The sequence below is a fragment of the Emydura macquarii genome, unplaced genomic scaffold, assembly GCF_026122565.2.
Source record: "Emydura macquarii macquarii isolate MOO-44397 ecotype Brisbane River unplaced genomic scaffold, CSIRO-AGI_Emac_v2 contig_1483, whole genome shotgun sequence".
Classification (NCBI taxonomy): domain Eukaryota; kingdom Metazoa; phylum Chordata; order Testudines; family Chelidae; genus Emydura; species Emydura macquarii.
Window position 1 is genome coordinate 11910195 of NW_027131620.1, and position 24224 is coordinate 11934418.

Sequence of the window (24224 nt, forward strand, 5' to 3'; positions counted from 1 at the left end):
CCTAAAACAAGATAGCTGGATGGCCACCAGTTCATGAGTTATCGCAAAATATATACACTCACAGGGTACAACATTATCTTATGAATATGGATGAGGGTTAAATGGTAGGAGCCTTGTGATTTCAGAGCAGGAAGTTCTGAGTTCTATCCCTGCTGTCACTGAGATGTACTGAGTAGCATGAAATCCATGACAGCTGTAGATTTGTTCCAACACTTAAATTTTTACAATTTGCTAAAAATATGATCATCCAACAAGCTTAACATATTACAGGTTGAGGATAGTGGGGGGAAAAGTCTGCTTCCTTTTCCCCTTCATGTGACCCAAGAGTACATACATTTTTGTTCCTGTTCTCAAAAGAGAACATTAAAGTTTAATGACCACAGTAGATTTAGATGCAAATGTAGGTTGATTATTAACAGTCATTTGTTTTTTTTACCTTTTCTATCACTCATCTCCTTTGACTCAGTCTTGACATCTTAAAGTTTAAGTCATAAACATCTGGTATGGCTGTGAGAACACCAATTTTCTTAAACTATGACCCTAAACTTGCAGTTTGTTCCTCATTATACAGGAATCTACTCATATAGAACAACTTGCAGGATTAGGGCCTCCTTTTTGTAAGATGCCATGGACACAAAGTGCACCACACTGAACCAGTCAAAATATTTCATTTGAAATGTTTTTCCCCCCAAGTGTTCCCTTCTCAGCATCAAAAAGGAAAGATCTATCTGATAAATTTTAAAGGTGCCAAAAAACGTAAACCCCCAAATTTCAGTTTGATAACTGAAAAATTTCAGTTTAAAAGTCTGTTTCCCCCACCCTCAGCCCCACCTATTTTCAGGATTTTGGATTTTTGACAAAAACCCCAAGACTTCTGATACAAAATATGGAGATCCATCAATTTTTTTTAATTGGAACAAAAATGTTTCCTGGTTAGTTCTGGTGCACTCTAAGAACTAAATAGCAACAACAACAACAATTTATTTTCTAAGAGGCCCGTAGTAAAATGAAATTGTTGTACAGCCCACATGTTTTAAATCTAGCTTTTAGCCTCTGTAGCTGAGATTTGTTGATAAATTCCAGATTCAACATGGTCAATCAGCATATAACAAAAATACGCATCTGTGTGGTTTTAGGTGACATTTTTGTGTTGCTTTTTAAGATATTATCCTCACAGTACCATGCAAGTCTGATAAAAGAAGAATCTGTAATCCTGTGGGTAATACATCAATCTAGTTAAACAGTCCAGAAGCCTGGGGAACTCCTCTTCCTTTTGAATCTTTAATCAATCCAGAAACATCTGGCATTCAGAGCATCTTATGTTACTCCACTAATTATACAAATGCTTCCTAGAAACTAGCTATCAGTAAGTGATAGACAGTTAAGGAAATCAGCTTTCAAGTGAGATGAGGGTAGGTGGAGTGAAAACCAAATTTCCAGAATGGAATTTAAGTGCAGATCCACAGTTCTTTAAACCTAGGCTGCAGTCGTAACAATACTGATGAAAAGGATGGCTGCAGGTTTCTGGGAGAGGAATATGGTCTACCCCTTTTGACAAAGGGAAGGTACAATTACACACAGATCCAATTTAGCTCTCAGTGATCTTGTCTGCACTAGGGGCAAAAAAAATTCCCATTGCTGCATCTCTACCGGTGGCTGTAGTGGTGGGAGATGTGATGTAGACAAAAAGCTATTGCAGCCACCAGCATTTTTAACCCTGGGGCATCACTGGGGTCGGGATTTCACTCAATGTTTGTTTAGCTTAACTCTGATCCAGATTAGGGGACATGATGGTTAAGATCACTGCAGCCATAAGAGCCTTTTTTACTCTAGTGTTATCACTGTTAGAGCTGGATCAGTGGTAACAGTGGGCAGTTTTTGCCCATCTCTCTCCCCCACAAAAATAAAACAAGATGGCTCTGTAGAAAATCTAGCACTAAGTAACTAACAGCTCTCACCTAGGCACCCAAGTAAAAGTGTTCACCATCTGCCAGTCCCCTTTGTTCTCACTGAGAGCAGCTGGGCACTCAGTCTTTTGAAGATCTGGCCTCTTCATTAATGAGCAAGCTTTTTAAAAGTGGGGGGCACCCACACTTGGGCTTGGATTTTTCAAAAGCTCAGCTCCCCCTTAGGCACTCAAATGAAGTGGGGCCAGATTTTCCAAGAGCATTCCAACACCCAGCAGCTCCTACTGGCAAGAATGGGAGTTGCAGGGTGTTGACCTTTGAAGGGTCTAGCCCCTTGTTTGTTTAGGTGCCTACCTGAGGGCTGTGATCAGGGTGTCAGCACAAGGCCGGTCATGTAATTAGTACCGCATGTAATTAATTTGAAAGAAATTTACCTAAAACTGCAAATTCTAGTTTGGAAGTTAAATTTTGGATCTGAAGCACAAACTATACAACTGATATTTAAAAACTTGAATAAAAATTGGGGCTGTTTCTTCTACAGCAGCAGCTGTCAGAACTCATCTCTTCAAACCAGTCTCTAGACATCACAGTGAGTGAGTCAGTCACAGATGAAGCCAGCTATTTGCTTATTACTGGAGTTTGTAGGGCAATCCCACCTCTAAACTGATTACCTCAATACTCCAGTTCAGGGAGGCAGTGACATGGGAGGAGACCTATGGGTGTTAGACACCTCCATACTTCTGAGGACCTTGGACAGACTCCTAAGAAGGATCCACTTTCTGATAGATATAGAAGGGGGATCATTCTTCACAAGGCAAGGGTGTCCTTTCAGGAGATGGGATTACAGCTGTGAGATGCAGGCAGAATGTGGTGACTGTTGATTTAACAATTAGAAATACTGATAGACAGGTACGTTGTAACTGTGAGAACCGCTCAGTGACTGGCCTAGCAAGTGCAGAGATGGTGGATTTCACAAGACTTTCAGAACAAAACCTTCCAATGAGTATTCAGGACAAAGGTAAAAGGCACTGGTACCAAGACAGAGCTACTAGAAGCAGATTGTCTTCCTATTGCCTAACAAACCCCTCATTAATAGAATAAGCAGCTGGTTTTCTTATCTCCCATACCTTTGCATATCACAGGATGAAATTAAAAACAGAAGTGCACCAGTACACAGGTTTCTAGGTGCAAATCTCAGTTGGTGTAAATTGGTCATAGCTCCATTGAATCACTTGCAGTTGTAAATGCTTTGGTCATCTTTGCCATTCAGGCTAATGTATTTGCCCTGTAATCTCTATATACCCCTTTGATTCAATGCAAAAAATAATTTTATAGAACCAGATCATATATTACATATATTGTGGTAGCAGTTTTCTTCATAGTTATCCATTAAAGTTTTAAAAGTGCTCCACATTTACACATTATCTTCAATTACAGGATGTTCTTTGATTTGCAATCATACCATGTAGCTAATTAGTGAGCTATATATTTTCCAGCAAAAAAAAAAAAAAAAAAGCCCCAAAAAACTCTTTTCTTGTAGACATTAAAGAAACATTACAAAGCAAATACATTAGGCTGAATAGCAAAGTTGACCAAAGCATTTAGAACTGCAAGTGACTCAGACAACTGTGTGTGTATATACTGCTATAGAATTGAATTAATATATGTTTAGCCTCAAGATATACTAGACAGTCAAAGCCGATTTTAATAACTAGGCTTTTTCTCAGAATCAAATTTCATCACTAATACATCCTCATCTAACATAGGGGCCTTCTTATCTTGCGTATGAAAGTGCTTTACAGTATTTCCCATGATATTTTAAGATTAGGAAAAATTAAAAAAATATTAAATCTCTAGTGACAACTAACATTTAAGCTGTGCAAATTTTCCTTCATGATGATATTTTAAATCAAGCGAGTCTAGAGTTGTCACAGAATCCAGTCAATTTAAAAATCTCACAAAGTTCAGAGACATACACAGTCTGAATTTACATCCACCCACCAGCAGCCAACATGAGTAATCTCTAAAGCAGCTCTTAAAAGTAGAATGTATATAGGGTATCTCCATTATTGGACATAGTCTTTAATCACTGGAAAAGACAAAGGGAAACCAACGACAACAGCCAGAGTAAACATTCAACCCATCAACCGAATATATATAAATGCTAATGTTTTATGATGTTGACATGGATCTTGAACAAAGGAGTCTTTGGGCTCGTTTCTCAAGCAGCAGCAAAGGAGCTGGGAGAGATGCCCTAATAAGGCAGAAGGGAATGCCCCCAGTACATAAAACTGGCATAGCTGGCTGTATACCACCCACTCCCTGTCCCCCTGAAACATAGAGGGCATGACCAGAGTGCCTTGTATGCCAGCAATCCTTAGAGAAGTGCTCCTGCCACCTTAAATCAGGTGCTCTGGACCCCAGCCAGCATTTGCAAAGCAAAAAAGTGGTTTTCAGGCACTTCTCCCACCTGACTCCCTCCACTGAGCATATTACGATACTAATATTTTAGAGGATTATACTGCTGTCTATCACTGCTGTATCTGAGCACCTTGCATGTTAAAAGAAAAAAAAAGTAAACAGCCATAGTCAAGTCCCAATCATTATTAACATTTAAAAGATTACTTTTAATATTAAAAGGAAACGGAGCCATTGGACAGCTCTATAGCTGGTCCAAAAAATTGAAAAGTTTTCACTGAAATTTTTATGGTTTGACTTATTTGGTGGCCAAGACAGGAATAATTTTTTTTCTAGGAGGATAAATATTGAGAAGGCAAGATCAGTTTAAGTGTAACCTGACTGGCAGCTGCTTGGATTTCTCATGTGGCCCAAGTAAAAGAGGATTCTTCTTATTTCAGCAAAGATCTGCTGTTGTCATGATCAATATTTATATTAAATACCGGACTCAACCCAGATGGGGGAGCCCTTGGTTCTAATCCCTCATCTGAATCAGTGTCCTAACCATCAGGACATTGGCAGGGGTTAGAGGTTCTCCTTAAACCAGAGAAAGAAAGGTCTCAGTTTTGGCTGTTAAAGCATGGGCTATCTGACCTGGTTTAGGCATCTGACTCCAAGAGAGAATCCTGCACAAAGAAAAGCACCAGTCGCTGGCCCAATCTGGTGCCTAAGCCTCTTTCCTCAACATTTCAGTGACTAACTGTAATGGCTCCCCACTCAAGTTGCTGGCTCCCGAGGATCCCTTCTTTAGGTGCTTAACTCTTCCCCTGCACTGTATGGGAAGCCTGGGCAGCAACATGGAGCTGTGCATTTCACTAGACAGCAAGCTGCCTAGGCGTTAGGAGTTGCACTGCAGAGCAGAGTAACACCTAAGTACCTTTGAGGATTTGGACCTTAGCATCTCTGAACCTCAGTTCCCCATCTGTAAGATGGTATCATCTCAGTATAAAATAGCACTTCCTCCCCCAAATGGGTGTTGTGAAGACAAAAACATCATAGATTGTGAGGTGTTCAGATACTACAGCAATGGGGGTGTCAGAGGTATGTAAAATAGACAGATCCAGGAGTCAATACAACCCACTGAAAGGTTTGGCTGAAGCAGAGTTGTTAGTACTTTTGTACTAGTTCAGATCTAAAAGGGGGTGGGGTACTGATCTGTAGTCTGCTGCAGCACTCTCCACGCAAGCTGGTCTTACATTTAAGTACTTAAGTTAATTATAATTACTGTAAGTAATACTAGAATGAAGTGCAATCTGAAATCTTGGCACCGGAGAGCTGTGACATTTACAGCACATGCAAGTTATGTGAAAAAGCTGAAGCCATGTTATTTCTAGCCTATTTCTGAAAAACTAGTAGAGAGAATAATACACATGGCAAAATTAGTCATTGCATGTGTATACGGCATGAAGTTGGGACCTCAGCTCCTCAGCACAGACTGCTGACACTTGAGCTAAAGGAGTAACCATCTTATAACTGGAAGCTGTAGTAAACCTACTGCCCCGCCCCATTGGGTTGGAAAGTCAGTGGCATAGCAAGGGTATAATTGAGGCCCACATGAGAGCACTTGACTTCAAGTCTTGGTCATTGTCCAAATTTTGGTCCTGTTCCGCTTTTGACTGTATGAAGGCTTCAAGCTATAAAAGCACTCTCCACACCATGTTTGTACTGTCTTTAATTGTATCAGCTGGTGACAGTAGACTGCAAAGTTCTTTACCTTGGTTAATTATAAATTAACACTTGGAACAAAAGGGAATCAGATTAAGTAAAGGAGAGAATCTTTTAAAAAGAGATTAATTCCAGTTCTATGAATCTTAACTAAATGAACAAACAGTGACAGAAAAGTGTCAGTCTACATACTATGGGAGATAGAAAATACTTTCTTCCCATAAAGAGTGAGCTGCAAGGTTTTCCTGTGATAAATGAAGTAGTTACCACTAACCACTGACTGGGCTTTCTTGCATGTCCATCCACCTTCTCTGGCACATCTTTTATAGTTATTTATCTGCTGGTTGGAAGTTTGGTCTGTTTATTTGTCTGCTGTGAACTGCATTGTATGCTCCTTGTTTGTTTCAATGGGAAACTATGTAGACTGTTTACTTTCATCCACTTTCCCTCCCCCGTATTGATAAATACAATAAAAGTTTTCCTTAATAAAAGATCTGGACTCCTGGCTGTCATGGAGTTCCACCTGGGATGTTCCATCTTGGCCCAATATGTCTATCTATGAACACCCAAAAGTAATTCCTTCTATTCCAAGAGAAATGCCTACTGAAATACATTACACATTTTCTTGGCAGAATTAGATGTTTTTTAAATAAACATGGGTATTATCCATGGAAATTATTGTGAAGCTTTTTTTCTGTTATTGATTTAAATTTTCTGCAGTTGGGGGAAATTATGAGAGTGGGAAGGTATCAGAATTTTTTAATGACTGTAGACATTAGGATTCAAAAAGTTATTTCTTTATAACTATTAAAACACAAATTGATATCACATGTCAAAATACACAAAGTAACTAACCTGAAATCAAACTAATAAGTTCTTAAACAGCATTTTTCTTACTTTGTCTACCTGTAAATTTCAATTATTGATAGAAATATTTTTCATCCATTTGTGTATAGAGTGAAATCAATGTTTACTAACATTTCCTGATAAAAATCTAATCTTCCAAGCCTAATTACATAGAATTTTCAGATTCCATCAACATGAGGAAATTACAAGCAGTATCATATCTTAGCTGTCAGAAGACAGCACTGTACAAACGCCATGCAACACCTATGGAATGTTCTCCTTTTATACTTCCTTGAGCATCTGTTTTTCTACAAAATTATGTAAATACCAAGTAAATATAGATCAAAAGGATCAAAACTGTAATAAGCCAAAAAAAAAAAAAAAAAAACACCTTTTAGATATCCACAAAATCTTTCAAATAAATCCCATTGTGATAACCTTGGTGTAAAGCTTCAAACTATGAATGATTCAGAGTCGCTGAATTAATAATGCAAGGGCTGTTCATATTGGCATATACCAAAAACCAGAAGTGCAAAACTTCTCATAACGAAAGGGTAAGTACATCCAAAAGAAAAATCTATTATAAGAACCCTCCCACTCCCCATCTTGAATCACCTTCTAACTAGGCTGCATATTTTATACAGTAAGACTATGCTTTGCAGCCTGGAAGGCTGATGAACTGTAGCTTTTAGGTAGCTTGCCATGCTTTGATACTCAGGAGAAAGAAAGCAGCACCCTAATCTCAATAATGCTAATGGGAATTAAACAGAGGAGAAGAGAATAAAAGCCAAAAGAGGTTCTGTAAGAAATTGACCTACTTATATTACATGTATGATACCCACATTTAAATCCATAAACATTTCATAATAGTAACCAAATGAAGATTTGCAAAAGAAATGGAAGTAGCAGACAGAAGGAAAAAAATCAGAAAGTATACATCTATGGCACACCCTCAAAACTCAGTGAAAAGAGTTTTAGAGTGTTTTAAGAACAGTACAAATCTCCCTCCCCACAACACATGAGATTTTAAATCACAAATGCAAACTTTTAACGGGGAAATGGCCAGTCAGAAGGAATACATAGTATACACTGGAGCAGCTGCAATTGCAAAACCAGGTGAGATGAATGATTTTGACAGCCACAAGCTTTACTGGGTCCAAATGGCAGGAGTTTACATTGCAGGAAGTAAGGTCTTGTCTATAGGAGGACATTCAGGAAAATTAATCTGTATTAACTAAACATGTGAATTTGAAGTGGATTAGTTAATTTGCATTAAACCCTTGTGTGGATGCTCTCTCTCAGAATTAAAGTAGCCTTACTAATCATTAAGAAGCATCCACACAAGGGTTTAATGCAAATTAACTAATCCACTTCAAATTCACACTTTAGTTAATTCAGATTAATTTCCCTGAGTTTCTCTATGTACAAAAGCCCTAAGAATCACTCTCACAAGCTTCCTATATCACCCTTGAGAAAGTTTGATTAACACCCCTCCACATATGCCATTACTCCCTGCCCCCCAGCGATTCTGAACAGCTCCCGAACACACACCGCTGTTTTAAAGAGTAACTAAAACCCCAATCCCCCCACACACTATGTTTCAGAAACTGAGCTTCCCCGTTCAGAGTCTTTTACATGTTAGTGTCAGACTCTGATCTACCATCCCTGCTATCAAAAGGCTTGCATCGCAAGTGCAAAGTTATTGGCACTAAGTGAACTAGAGCCCTTTTGGCATTGAAGATCTTGCTTATTTTCCTAAGCAGAACAGAATCCAAGTCCTGATCTGCCCTTTCCAAAACAAAAAACCGAAGTGCATCTGTTTAGAGAGCTTCGAATGCTCTGCGCTTCCAGCTATTTGTTCATTTGTTGTAGTGTAAATGACACGGAAGAGCTCTGAATTGGGGGCTTAAGGGAACAGAGATTTCAGTAGCGTCCAAAATCACTCTTTACACAGAGAAAAAATAATATTTGTTTTCTGAGACCGCCATCGAGCAGTTGTCAGAAGAAATCACAATCAGAAAACCCTTGGGCAAGCTGTCTCCAGCCCGGGCAACCAGGAACGCGAAGGCATTTAACACTCAACAACCAAGAGAGACTAAACAAACACCAAAAAAGGAAAACACAAATACTTACACCTAAACGTCTGCTCCTAATCTTTACATACCCTTGCTTCACTATGTCATTAAAATTGGAAGCCATCCTTTTTTGGGGGGGAGGAGCCGCTCGCCAAAGTTGAAGCCAGTCTGGGGCTGAAATTATTCACCGAGCCCACATCACTTTGAATAATCCTCCTGACCCAGAAACTCAGCGGCAACAATTTTAATCCATTTGGGAGAGAGCCTAGCAGACCCCCGTGCATCAGCTGACCGTGCTGCCGCTGCAGCTGACTGGGGAGTGGAATGAGCTCAGAGCTTAGCAGCCCGGCGCCTAGCCTCCCCTTGCAGCCAGCGGGATCCGCCCTCTCTCTTACTCCCTACCGGAGCAAAAAGCCCCCAGCCCAGCCCACCTAGCAGAGGCGGTACCTGGAGAAGCAGCAGTCCTGGCTGTACACGGGGCGCAATCACAGCGGAAAGCCGAGGGGATCCAAGGGAGAATGATGTTCAGTGCAAGAGAGACCATGACCGCCGGGGTGAGAGAGGCTAGCGGTTGGTATAGGGCTGGCTTAAGAATTTTGCTGCTCTTTGTGAGTTTCTCTCCTTCTCCCATTCCCTATGTGCTTTCCCCAGCCCCTTTAAACACACACACACACACACACACACACTTTGGAGTTGTTTAGCTTTCCTTGTAGTTCTTTTTAGTGGTCCTTTTTATTTCCTTCCCTCTTTTCTAGCTATCTTCTCTAGCATTTTTAAGTCTATTGTTCTATGCTCTGATAGTTGTCCCTGTTCCTTCTTTCTCTTCCCCCTGTCACCCTTGTCTTGGTTGTGTTCTTCCCTCTGGCACTGCTCATGTTTCAATCTCTCTTCTCCCCTGATACAGGGCGAGGCAGGAGCCAGATTTTCCATTTTGTGGAAAATTCCATGATTTCAAAGTTTTCTCCGTCCAAACACAGAATGAAAATGCGTTTTTAATTATAAAAAAAAAAAAAAAAATCCCCAAAACAAAATGAATAATAATAATACTGGATCAATGGAACCTTTGTTCTGATTAAAATTTAACATTTTGTTCTGATTGGCCTCTTTCAAGTACTTAAAGGACAATATTTTAAGTCATTTTGAAAAGAAAGGTTGACACATTCCATTATGAAAATGGAAAAAAATGGGACTTTTATTATTATCAAAATGCTCCATTCAATCCCCCAAACATCCCCCCACTAACATCCCACACGGCCTCTTGCCCCACCCTCCCTCTCTGTGCCTGCCTATACTGTCCGTGCACGGCAAGCCAGGGTGTAAATCCACAGCATTCTGACCATCTGCACCAAGCTGCTTGCGCTAGAAGTTCTGTGTCACGCTTTGACAGACTGCTGTTTGAAACATGTCCGTGTGTGCGACAGAACCTTTAGTGCACAGCATCAGGATCCACAGGTCAGTGTGGTACACAGCAAGCTAGGGCACTGTACGGTCACACCCTGATTGCCACACATTAAGTCACTGTGCGGACAAGCCCACCCACAGACACTTCAATAATAAAGTTATGGTAAGTCATTGAATGGGAGCAAAAACTTTACACATCACCCTAATAACCAATGAAAGTGATGCTCTCCAACAATCTTTCAACATGTACATATAATTTCTGATATTAAACTGACTTGCTGTTTTGGGGCCCAATGGAGACAACAGAAAAACTCCAACGGGCATTGGTTTAGGCTCTTACTCTCAGCTTTTTGTGCTGTGCCACGTTTAAGATCCAAGCACAGGAAGAACCAATGCTCAGTAATAGAGGCTGTCCTGCAATTCTCAGGATAGGTAGTGATGACCTGTGGTTTTCTGCAGGAAGGTGCATTTCCCAGACAGTCTCCTGGATGCCTCAACAAGGGCCAATTGGCACCTGCTCCAAACTCTGGCTGAAAGGAACCTGATCCTTGGCCCTGGGGAAGTGGTAGAAATGTCACACAGACATATGCCACTTTTACTCCAGCAATGTGTGGTGCCCTGATGAAAGAAACTTGGCTGGCACTCAAGCTGCACCCGTAGGATAGTCATTGTTTTCAGATGTGTGCAAGCACTGATGAACATAACAATGAAACCAGGAGTTGGGGGGGGGGACACCAGGCATTCCCAGTTGCACTGTTGAAATGACCGGTTTATACACCCCGCTACTGTGGAAGGAATTGCTCACCTTGTAAAGCTGGACTTTTTTAAAAAAATGCATCTTTTAATACCTGTTAATGGTTCCAATTAAAACACTGGCTCCCGTTCCCTGGGTAGGAGGATACTCAGATACCTATCCTTTTTTGACAGAGATTGCCAGATTATTGCAGTTACATCCTTCTAATAAAGAGAGGAGCTAGGCAGGTGACTACAAGTCAGAGTAGGAAAAGCCAGTGAATCACAGAAAGATGGATCTCAATAGTAAATGTGGAATGTACCTTCTAGGTATGTAACTAAATTCTTCAGGCAGGGATTGCTTTTTTATGTCTATTGTAGAGACCCAAGCACACTGTTGGCACCATACCGGCACTAAATTGACCAATCACATAAACTTTTGTAGCTTCACTGAGAGCCATGGGACCAGAGACAGGGTAGGCCTGTGGTCTGCCATCTTAGCCTATAACCCTGTAACTATGAGTTGCTTCTAAGGGCAGGCATCTTCATTTAATGCAGCTGTAGGGACCAGGGACAGAAGGCAAGTATATTTTAAGGAGTCAACCCCTGGTTTACATACTATCTACCACACAAGCAGTTTTTTATTGGGGAATGCAGATCCTAGGGTCATGCTATTTTCTTAATGCTACTGTTATACTTTTCTACCCCATACCATAAATGGACTAGTTCACAGACCCACCTTCCAAGATAGGAAAAAAATTCTTCAGATGAGAGAGAGCTCTCTAATTTTCCCTTCCATTTTGTATGGTTGTATGAAAGTAGAAGACAGTAATGGTAATGGTCATATCAAGGCGTTATTACCTACATAAACCACTGATCTGTCTTTGATGATCCAAGATATTTTTTTCCCCACTGAGATTCATAAGGCCAGAAGGAGCTGTTATGATCATCTAGAGTGGCCTCTTGCAGAACACATGGCATAAATAAATTTCATCCAGGAATTCCTGCAAAATCCCACAACTTTTAGTTGCTATAGCGCACATCGTATAGAAAGACATCCTGTCTTAATGTGAGAGGAACGGTAGAGAAGATATAACACACACTGTAGAGAATTTGGCTTTGGAAGTGTCCTTTTTCGTGACTGGCTGTTTCTTATATGATATATGGAACTAAGCTGAGAACAAAGCTCGTGTGTATAAACAATTAGTAACCCAACAGTCTATTTAATTATTGTAAGTAATTTGACTGGTGAAAACCTGTCCCTAATAAGCATTCTTTTCAATACACAGGGTTTGTGGTCTTCAAGAGATTGGAAAGTTAATATCAGCTTTCTTGACTTGACATAGAAATAACCAGGTTGCAAAGCTTTATCCTCGCTATTTACAACATCCTTTTACATAGAGACAAAACCCAGGGGGAGCCTTCTTCCACCTAATCACTCTGTCTGATTGAACAGGGCCATTGTTTCTTGGCTGTAGGAACATTTTGGGAACTTCCCAAATTATGCAGCTATCCAGTTAGATAATCTGATTTGAGCAACCAGATGGAGCAACATTAACTTTGGACACAAAAGACTTAAGTCCAGGAGGATTTCTTGGGAAAATGTCAGTGTTCACTCCAAAAATGTTTATTGTCACCATCTTGACATTATCAGTGTGGACCACTTTCTGCAGAGGATGACTGTAGAACTTGGAAGATCTAGGGAAGGCAGGAGTCCTTACTCAGGCCTGGAATTGTGCCTATGTGAGACCAGCGGGTGGGGTTAGTATGGTGATTGCTGTTGAAAAAGAATTAGGCCTGGCAAGTTCATATATGTGAACACAGAGGAGCAGTCAAGGCTAAACGTGATCACAAGTGCTCAAAGACTGTGGACCCCTAAGTCAACTTGTATGTATTTGTGGGCAGAGGAATGGTATGTTATCAATACAAAATTTGGGAGATTCTTTGAAGCCTCCATTTCTTCCTTCTATTTGGAAAGCTGTGGAGTGTTATTGCTAGAAGCCATTCAACATCCTAATTTATTACCAGCTTTTCAAGAGTTTTAGGTATCACATTAAACAAGTAAATATGCACCTAATTTTGAATAAAATTATTATGATTGCACCTGCAAATGAGGTGAGAGCAAGCACAAATTCAGCTGCTGCCCACCTAACTTTCAAAAACAAATATATGGTCAATAATGAATAGAAGTATTTATCCATTGCACAACAACTGGGAAAGAAATTCTCACTGAAAACACGTTGTAATGTAATGATTGATGAAAATAAATAATCTATTGACCAGTCTGATATGCCATTTTATGGAGTAACACAGGTTGTGCAGTCCTAGGTTACTGTAATTACCTTGCCTCTGTCCCATTCAAATAAATATATTTTATTCACTCCTAAGTGATGAGAGACAGAATATTTTTAAAACAAAAACAAAAAACAAAACAGCAACAAATGCTATGTGTCCTTTTACTGGAAGCTGTGCTTCTGATTTTAATATGGTATTCCTAACAAAATTAGTGTCAAGATGGTGAATGTTAAGATAAAAATAAATATATGCTGACTAAAGCTGCAAGCAAAGTGAATGCATTTGAATCCTGGGTAACATAACCTACCAAGAAATCAAACATTTATTTTGTTTGCTTTGTGTTTCTGTGACAGTTACAAGTATTCAAACAACTTTGTCATCTTCAGTCTCCTGCGGACATATGCCAAGGGACCTTCCTCCAGCCACACAACAGTGACTCAGGAATTAAGTAGGACCGAATGTCAGGTCACAAGGTCATCATCATTCATTCTTCCTTTTCCAGTATGCAATTCATCAGAGTCTAGAGCAGACTAGAGCATAGCTTCAGGACTGACGGCTCTTTGAATTGGCTGCTAGGGGAGAACTCTGACTGATACAGGCTGCACAATCCTAGCTTCTCTGGGTGGCTGGGATCATTGTCTATGTAAATTTCCCAGCCTGAGTCAGAACAAGGAGCAGTAGTCCCAGGATTGGTCCTAAATCTGTTGTTATAGCTATCAGTGAAAACAAACTACATGCAGCGAAGAAGCAGTGTGTCTTTCCTGGAGATACAGGTGCCAACAATGGTAAAATGCAAATTCTGATCTCTTAAGAGATTTTAAATTCTGGGTGAGTGTGACACGCTGTGTCTCAAAGCACTCCCTGGAACCGCCATGTTCACCACTGTCATATAATTATATGTTTTGTGCAAATGATGCCTTGTGAGGAATCATTTTTTAAAATTCTTAATCTGTTAAACATTAATATGCTGTTAAATTGTATGTGCTACCCTGGCATGTGATGTTATGAAGTTTTGCTATGCATGTGCTACTGAAATACATTGTGGGGTTAGAAAAGTCAGATAGCTCATTGTGGAAGCTGCGAAGAAAAGCAGCAGAGTTGCGTGAGTTGTAGTGAGACCCCCTCCTATGCAGCTAATAAAGCTGAAATCATAGCTGGTTTAGATAGCGGAGCCTCAGCACTTCAAGGACCTTGAGACAGACTTGCCCAAGTGTACATCAGGACACTGGAACTACACTACCCACTTTTGCCAAACCATGACCAAGGTTTCATGGATGAAGGGGAATTGATGTGGTAAAAGGATATTTGCCTATTGAACATTGAGTGGCAGGTGGGGTGTCCAAGTTAATGGGCTACTGCCAGAATTACTGGGGAGGAGTCTTTTCTTTAGATAGATAAGAAACACAGCAACATTCACCCAGTAAAGTTTTCCTTGTTTAATTCATAGACACAATGGCTTGCAAACTGGGATGTATTGCCTATTAAGGGCACACAGGGAAGGTATTTAGTGATCCATGAAATTCTGGGTGGGGGCTCTAGCAGGTGTTGTTTGTTAGTTTTAAGTGGGACCATAGCTATTTGAACCTGGCAATTATGTGTCTGATGTGGCAAAGAAACACTCCCATTTCATTTTAAATAAAGCATAAATGTAATAAAATCATTAGAAAACACCACTTCTCATGGAAGCTTCTTACATTCTATCATATAATTCTAAACATATAGAAATAATTCATTTATGAATTAAACTTCCACATTTATCTTCATAGGTCTCCAAATGTTGACTGATTCCAGTGAAGTTTGTTTTGCCCTAAATACTCATTACTGAATCAATGTCATGCTAATTTGATTTCTGTGTTAACAATGTCTCCAAGGCAAATTCTTATCTTGAATCAATGCATATTTAAGCATTTATTGCTGCATGTCTGTTGAAAAATTATGCCTGAAAGTGTATGATATTTTATTGATGTAAATTGTTAGAAGGAAAATATATTGTCTAATTATAGTATTTGCAGATTGCATTTTGAAAAGATACCAGTGGTGTCATTTCACAGCATAGACTGGTTTTATGTACTGCCTTTAAAATCAATAAATGTTGAGCTAGATTTTCAGGGTTTGGGTTTGCAATTGCAAGTTTAGTTTCCATAATTGTGCACCCAAATTTGGTTGGTTTCATGTTCAAGTGAGCAGAACTGCCCATTTGCTCATTTAGGACTGGTCCAATCTTTTGCTCAGGGGAGAATGGGGGTGTGAGACAACCCCGAACCCCTATACACCCACATAGTGCTTTGGCAATGTGGCTGGGGCTGTAGGTGGGAAAAGGAGGGTTTGTGCACCAGAACTGTCCCTACTTGAGCAAGTGAATGTGGAAGGGGCAGAGTATGGACAGTCTTAGCTCCCAATCTGTTGTTCTTCCAGTAAAAAGAGGAAAGGATTCTCAGAGGCCGGTTACCTTTTCCAGCTGTTCCAAAAGACTTAGCAGTCTGGAGAGAATTTCCCCAGGACCCTATAGCTACACCTTCCACGTATTGTTGACATTATTCCTTCCCACCCACATACCTGGGGAGTGATAATTTAAAGCATGAATTCCAACACAGGCAATAGATTGCTTAGATCAAGAGCTGTTTGCCAGATCCACAGTTAACTGAAAAATATTGGGACGCTCAAAGGGTGTTTTGATTCTAGAATGTCTTAATACAAATATTTGCTCATTACCACAAAGTTATAAAAGTTATGTAGCCAGTTTGGCAGAATTTGAATACCTAGTTCTATTAGGAGAATGTGGGAACCTGTCTCATAAGGTGATCTGCCTAAGACAGTCACAAGAATGACTTAACTCTCATTATGCTTGATTTCCATGCAATTTACATGAAAAATATTGTCAATTCCATCTCATGTACATTATCCCAAATCAGTACTCATTAACACAGTGACTTTGCTTGCTACGGGCTCAGCTGGCCTAGGGATTCATCAGTTGTGTTCTAAGGGGGATGCACATTGATTAGGGGGAAGAAACTGGGAGGAAAATAAAGACAAAGTATACTGACTCATAAACAACCACAGCTCAGAAAAGTGAGGTGCACAAAGTTAAAAAACACTTTATCAGTGAGATCTGTATTTCCCATCTCACACTTATTAGCTTACCTCTGTTGCCTGACCTATGACTTGTGTTTTAATTGTTTTGATTACTTAATTCCCAGTTAACACTGAGGTTTAATAGGTTCTTGTCCCAAAACCAGACACAGTATTCAAATTATTGTTCATCTGAGAACCCCAATGTGCATGGCTGCACTCACTCACTCTTAGGGAAATCTTTCTATACTTGTAATAGTGTATTAGTACAGTTAGCAAAATCATCAACACTCTAAACCAGCAAGACAGACAGAGATAACACAGAATGTACATTTGAACATATGTACTCACATCATCCCTTGCAGAACAACCTGAAATGTTAGCCATCTCCTTCCTCATTGCCATCACCGTCCTCATCACCATCACCAGTGGTCATCATCCTGGCACTTCCCAAAGGCTACATATCTCCCTTCCCAAAAACACAGACTGGGATACAACTCTTATAGTGCGTTATGCTGACACTGTTATATCTAATGAATATTGAAGAGGGGAGAAACCTCTACTACTTATTTGTATTTCCTCACCCTACACTGTTGGGGTGCCCTTATCTATTAACTCTTCATGACATTGATAAAGGGAACTATAATGTAAAGTGTGACCAATTCATTCTTTAAGTTTGATTTCTTATAGTCTCCATACAATGTCCCATACTAATTCTTTCACATCACACATGGCTCACTTCCTTTTCATCAACCTTTTCTTGGGCAAACATTTGCTTTGGCAGATGGAATAAATATTCCACTTGCCATTTTTGGTCCCAACAAAACCCTATTGGAGGACAGACTATCTGCACAGGAATGATTTTCACCCTTAATGCACATATAGTGCCCTCCTAATTGGTAACTGTGTACAAAAACAGCTAATTTGACCCATTTGCACATACCATTATCTGAAAGCGTGCAGCCATGGTAATTGTGAGAGAATACTCAAAATGGGCATAAAGGCTTTAGGAGCACAAATCTCCTTTTGAAAGTCTCCCCCTGTATGCACAAGTTAGGCGCACTGTTCGGCACCTAAACTGTCTCCACATCTGGACCTACATTTTTTCCTGCTTCTGTGATTTTAATTCTGTATTCAGCTAAATTAACCATACCTCCAGCTGCATAGTTCATGCATTTATGCTTTGGCATGTAGAAGACTGACAAAAATTAGAATACATTGGTGGCTTTAACTGATTACTGCAAAATATATTGTCACATTAGAACTGCAGAATCAAATTCTTCCCTCCATTATGCCTGTATCACTTCTTTTCCATTCTCTTCAGTTTAATTTCATGGGATGTAAGGGTCTGATCTTGAAAGGCAATGAGCACCTTTATCTCTCATTGAAGTCACTAGGACTTGCAGGTGCTCAAACCTCACTGGATTGGACTCTAAGGGCTAGATCCACAAAGGGATTTAGGCACCTACTTACCATTTTAGGCATGTAAGCCCAAAATTTAGCTCCTCAAAACCCCCACTCAGTTACTCCCTGACCCTGCAGACACCTAAAATTCCACTGGTCTAAATGGATAAGTTTCTGCCATTGGGCATGCTACCTCTTGCCTGAGCCCCAGTGGGATCTTCACACTAGGTACTGTCCCAGCTACCTTGCCTGTGATTCCAGGCTGGTAGACGTGCTCAGAGTATGCCTACTGGATCAGGCCTCCCACAAAACAAAGGAGGCTTAAAACCTTTATCCTAGTGGTTAGAGCACAAACCCAGGGTATGCAAGACCCAGATTCAAATCCTCACTCTACCTGATATTGAATAGGTAAACCTGGTTGCAAATACCCTCTCCCTGAAGAGTGCTCTAAACTTGGGCTTTGGGGTATTCGAGGGTGGATCTTTCCCATTAAAGCTGTTCCTCTTTGTATAGAGTATTTAACAGTCACTCTTTCTTTCACCCAATGACTATAGCCCAGTGCTGAGAGCATACATCTGGGATGATAGAGACCTAAGTTCAATGACTGTTCCAATGACTACTTAATTATTTATACAAAGTGGAACAGCTTCAGAAGGAGAGATTGAGAAAGGTCCACCCAGAATACCCCATTACTCCATGGTTAGGGTATTCACCTAAGAGGGGGGAGACCTAGGTTCAAATCTCTGTTCTGCTCCTAATCAGGCAGAGGGGGGAAATAAACTTGGACTCCTGTCCTAAATCAGGGAAGGTTTCACAGCTGTGAATCCCAAGTAGAGGGAGGTGCCTCCAATTTTGTCTCAATCCCTTTGAGAGGCAGGATTGAGGAAATGCTGAAGAGAGGGGTATGGGCTTCTGGCAAGTTTAGATGGTTTTCTGCTCAGCATGCTGGCCTTTGGAAGTCCCATTCTTAGAGGCCTGACTCTTAGGGGTCCCGGCATGGTATAGGGAGCTGGGGCACCTAACTTAGAGCTGTGCATTTTGCTAGGTGGCAGACCATCTAAGAGTTAGGTGCTGCCACACTGAGCACACATCTACAATGGGCAGCTCCGTGAAAACATGCTCAATCGATTGCCGAGTGCTTCTCCCATCAAATCTGTTACTCCACCAGAATGAGAAGCATAAGCTATGTTGATGGGAAAGCATCTCCCGGCAACATAGCGTAGTTAAGACAGTGAGGCTACTCAATACAAAGCATTACTTGTCTAATGTAATTTGCGTTCCTTGCATGGACAGAGCTGCACAGTGTAGATCAGACTTCGGTCTAAAGGCTTGCCTACACTGCAGCACAGTGCGGTGCGGTCTATGGACATGCAAACTGCAAAGCGCACCAGAGTGGTGTGTTCTAACTGCCCATGTGGATGCTGCTGGCACAAACTAAAAAGGTACTTACTCTGCACATAATCCTAAATCCTCTTTTAGGATCTAGCCCCAAGGCTGATTATTGTACACAGTATCCTATGTGCGTGAACTTATGTTTAGTTAACATGCAATAGATGCACAAACACATGGGTATAATGTTTTGCTGCAGACTGTCCCGATTGCCTTCTTCTTAGCTGAGCTTGCTTTAGGGGAATAAGGGGAATTCTTACGGTGTTTGGATAGTGTTGGAGGGATGCAGATCATGTCTCAGACTATGTGCTCGGGCCGGTGTACTGTGCTCCTGATAAATATGATTCAACTCCATATTGATTCATCTTCATTTACTATGCTAGACAAGGAGTTTTTATACTAGTACTGAAAGAAAGTAAGACTGTAGAACTCCCACTATGGAGCTTCTGTTAACTAATCAATATTCTCTTTTTGTCTTAATCTATTGAAATTGAAGTTGTGGTCATTCAAAGAGCAGCCCTTATGAAATATATCATCTAGCTCACAGATCTTCTTTGAAAACAAAGTATTGGTGAGGTGTTAGAATATATAGAGATTGTCTTTAAAAAACCCAGAAAGTACAGTCAGTTTAAATAGTACCTATTCTTCCTGCTGCAGCATTATCTGTCCTTTGGCACCGTCTGAAGGTTTGACTCAGGGATGAAAAATTGGCTGGATGCTCTCTTATTGCCATTTAACCACATCACAATAGCCTTGTATCCAGACAGCTTTAGACATTCATCTATTTGAAATAATTCACATGGACTGGAATTTTCAGGGAGTCTATGTGAGTTAGAAGCCCAACCCATTGAACCTGCAATAGGATTTGGATGTCAAACTCCATTAAGTTCCTTTTATTGCACCTTCAAAGAGGTTTTCTAATTCCTGGAACTAGGATTCAAAGTTGCTGAGCTCTACCATTGACATGCTGTGACCTTGGGCAAGTGACTCAGGGCTATCACGTAGTTCTTAAGCCACAGCTTGCCTGGGAGAAGGCAAAGGCATTCTAGACAAGCAGGAATTTGGGGGGACAGGCAGCTATGGGAACACATGATAGATGAGCTTTTCAAGCAGATTTTCCTCTGTCCCTCAGGCCTTTCCACAGAAGGTTGTAAAGCCCTGATTCAACCATTTCGAGCACGTGACTAATCCCAGCACCATTAATGGGGATATTCATGTAATATAGTTAGGCACATGCTTATTATGTACTTTTGTTGATCCATGGCCTTAATTCTTGAATATCAGTGGAGCCTTTTAATTAGTAAATATGCAGGCTCTGTGTCAATAGCAATGGCTTTGATTGTGTTGCTGACCAAGTGATGTCTGCTGCTTCTATTTAGTATGAGTTTCTGGTCTAGATTCGCAGCTGGTATAAGTTGCAATAGTTCTGCTGATTTCAAAGGAGCAATGTCAAGTTACACTGTTAGAAAGTCTGGCCCTTCAAAGCTTGTCCTCTGACCCCGTGCATGCCATACAGTTAAAATACCAGATATTAGCCACAAATAATCCTTTAGCTTCCCATGTTCAATTAAGATCTGATTTTGTTCCCACTAGTCACTGGGACAACTCTAATTGAATCCAGTGGGAGCAGGATTGAATACCTAAAAGGGAGATAGTGTTCACTGAAAGAAAAAACTCTAGTCATGGTTAAACTCATGGCTGCAAAAACTCTTATGTAGCTGTGGAAATTAATAATGTATAAGTGTTGCTATGCCATTTAGCAACACTTTACAGTCTGAAAGTACAGACATTCCTTCTCAGTCTGTACAACTCCTGACAGTCCATTTCCCTAACATGAAACTTTAATTCAAACATTGCTTCTTTTTTTTAAATTTCCCTATATTAAATCAGTGATTCTAATGGGACTTGCCTGAGGTACAAACTTCTTTAAAAGTTCATTATATTTGTGCAATATTTAGTGTAAGCCCCAGAGGCATTCATTGGACTTTTCTCGGTTCGTTTCAAATTGCATTAGCGGAATTTTTAGTTACGTAAGATGTGCAATTGCATACATTTATTAGAATTGTCCTTGCAAATTGGTTAACTGCATGTGCAAATGCACCTAATTAACCACATATGTACAATTACCTGTTTTCAAAATTCAGCTGCAAGCTTTACAAGCAAGATTTCCAATTCTGAAAAATCAGGTCCTTTTTGCTTTATTAGTGTAGAATTCTTCAATTAACTAATTTGATTTTACTATTTCTTTCTATACCAGGTATCCATCTGAAACTAAGATACACTTTTTAATTCTGATTGATCTTTCCAAACAACTGTGAATAATCTAAGGAATAAATCTAAGGGAATTGATGTGTTTTATACACATTTGGGGGCTGTTGCCAGCCCATGATTTTATTTTGAGTCTTGCAATATTTGGTGTTTTTCTTAAAGCCCCAGCTCCTGGAGTCATGCAGTTACTCAGAAACTCAGATTTCATTTTGAAAAAAGTAAGTGTCTAGACCTCATGGTTGCAGAGAAAAGCTGAAAAGTATGAACCTGAAAGACTCACAAACCAAAAGGCAAAATAGAAGATAACATTTTTTAAAATCTCATTGTTTTAACTGTGTGAGCTCACATGTTAACATGCCATTACATGTTGCACCAACTTTGTCATCTCTGACTGGATCAGGTGATGTAAGATTGAAGTTTTGATTTAGGTTTACACGTACCTCTAATGGACTTCTCAGCATCAGCAATCTCAATGTCCATATTCTGAAGTTGATTGTCTAATTTATAGACACTTCTGATTTGCACTGGTTTTCTAGACAAAAAAAAGAGTCATTACTGGAAACTCTATGCACTGTAAGGTAGTAGAAATAGTTAATTCAGTTTACTTAGTGCACAGGAATTTCTTAGTAGGTTCATATTAGCTCCACCAGTGATCAGATAGGGATATTGGTCTAGCATGGGGACAGGAACAGTGGACTTTAACAGAAGTTCCATGCTCAGCAAAGTAAATCATTGCTATGCACACAAATCAGATGATTAGTTTGTCTAAAAGCTCCAAATAAATTCAGAAGCTGTAGCATCTTCTCATTCAACAAGTTTCAGGGGAGGAAGGAGAAAGCAAACAACAAGAGACTCTGGAGGCTTTTCAACCGTCCTTTTAAAGCAGGCAATCAAGGCAGTGAGGTTGACTAGCTTTTAATCACTGAAATTATTCTAATGTGTTCCACAATACACAGTTTTGTTTTGTTTTGTTTTGTTTTTAAAGCCTCCCTCCCCCCCCCCCCCGTCGTTTCTTCTCTAGACTAAAGAAATTCAGTTTTTTCAGTCTTCCTTCATAGTCATGTTTTCTAGACCTTTAATCATTTTTGTTGCTCTTCTCTAGACTTTCTCCAATTTGTCCACATCTTTCCTGAAATGTGGTGCCCAGAACTCGACACAATATTCCTGCTGAGGCCTAATCAGCGCAGAGTAGAGCGGAAGAATTACTTCTCATGTCTTGCTTACACCACTCTCAGAGTGATGTTTGCTTTTTAGCAATAGTGTTACACTGTTGACTTATATTTAGCTTGTGATCCACTATGACCCCTGATCTCTTTCTGCAGTACTTTTTCCTAAGGAGTCATTTCCCCTTTTGTATGTGTGCAACTGATTGTTCCTTCCTAAGTGGAGTACTTTGCATTTGTTCTTATTGAATTTCATCCTATTTACTTCAGACCATTTCTCCAGTTTGTCCAGATCATTTTGAATTTTAATTCTATCCTCCAAAGCACTTCCAACCCCTCCCAGCTTGGTATTGTCCGCCAACTTTGTAAGTGTATTCTCTATGCCATTATCTAAATCATTGATGAAGATATTGAACAGAACTGGCTTATGTTCACAGCATACACAGAGAAACGAGATAAAAACAAATACTCTTGCTGGAAGACTGCAACATTACACTGCTTTCTTTTGTAGAAGTTAGAGTGATATACATACACAAGAACCCAGGAAGAGAGAGAGAAAACAGACTGCTCCCTAAGGCAGTGAGGTACTACTTACTACACCTTTATTTAAGCAGGATCTTTTCTGATTGACTCTGATCATATGCTTTGCCACAGAGTCAGGAAACCCTCCCACCTTTATCATGATAGTTTGTAGTTCCAAAAATCCTCAATACACCACAACAACTTTGACCTACCCCACTTTGAAATGGGCATTCAGAAAGTGCACTAATGAACTGTTTGTGGACTTTGCTGAAGTGCAGACAGCCAATTAGGGTACCTCTACACAGCCTGTAAAAAATGAGCCTTCGAGCCCAGGTCAAAAGACTCAGGATCATGCTACCTTGCGAACAATAGTTGTGTCGATGTGGCAGCTGGGACTGGAACTTGGGCTCTGAAGCCTAGGGAGAGGGGTGGGCATCAGAGCCCCAGCCACAACTTAGAAAGTGCTATTTTTAGCATGGTAATGCAAGCCCCACAAGCCCCAGTCTGTCGACCCAGGTTCAGAGGCTCACAGTTACAGGCTGCGTAGGCATACCCATAGGGCACAGTAGGCTAACATGGAGTAGAGTCACACCAGAAACTAAGCATTCATGTAGATAAGCCCTAAATTGAATATAGTGGGTGAAGTACTGTTCTGTTGATGGGATTTGGGGAAGTAGATTGTAATTACTTACATAGCAATTTGTCCAGGACACATGAATTAATATCTTGTTCTTCAGAGAAGTGTACTGAGATCATTAATAACACAAGTAATTAGGAAAAAACTTGGGTTTTACATATCACCGGGAAGGTGACAGCTTGAGCGGTCACTGTCACATTTCTCCAAAGACTGACCAGGATAGAAGAGCGCACCTAAGTAAGTCAGTTCACATACAAAAGCAAATCTTCCAGGACTGACTTTTCTCTGAACCTCACAACAATTAAAGTAAATGGAAAAACCTGTTTGATTTGCTTTAAGGGCTTGTTGAAACTGACCAAGCTGTTTTCAACTAAACTAATTTTTGAAGAAACCA

The 24224-nt window shown here is 40.2% G+C and overlaps 1 protein-coding gene across 1 annotated transcript in view; it reads right to left on the reverse strand.

The window, feature by feature from the left end:
* DOK5 (docking protein 5) overlaps positions 1–9242 on the reverse strand; it is a 77139-nt gene extending 67897 nt beyond the window's left edge. Inside the window, exon 1 of the mRNA XM_067554205.1 lies at positions 9009–9242. Within this exon, the coding sequence (XP_067410306.1) occupies positions 9009–9074 (66 nt within the window). The 5' untranslated portion in view covers positions 9075–9242. The remainder of the gene's footprint in view (positions 1–9008) is intronic.
* Between the last annotated feature and the right edge of the window lie 14982 nt (positions 9243–24224).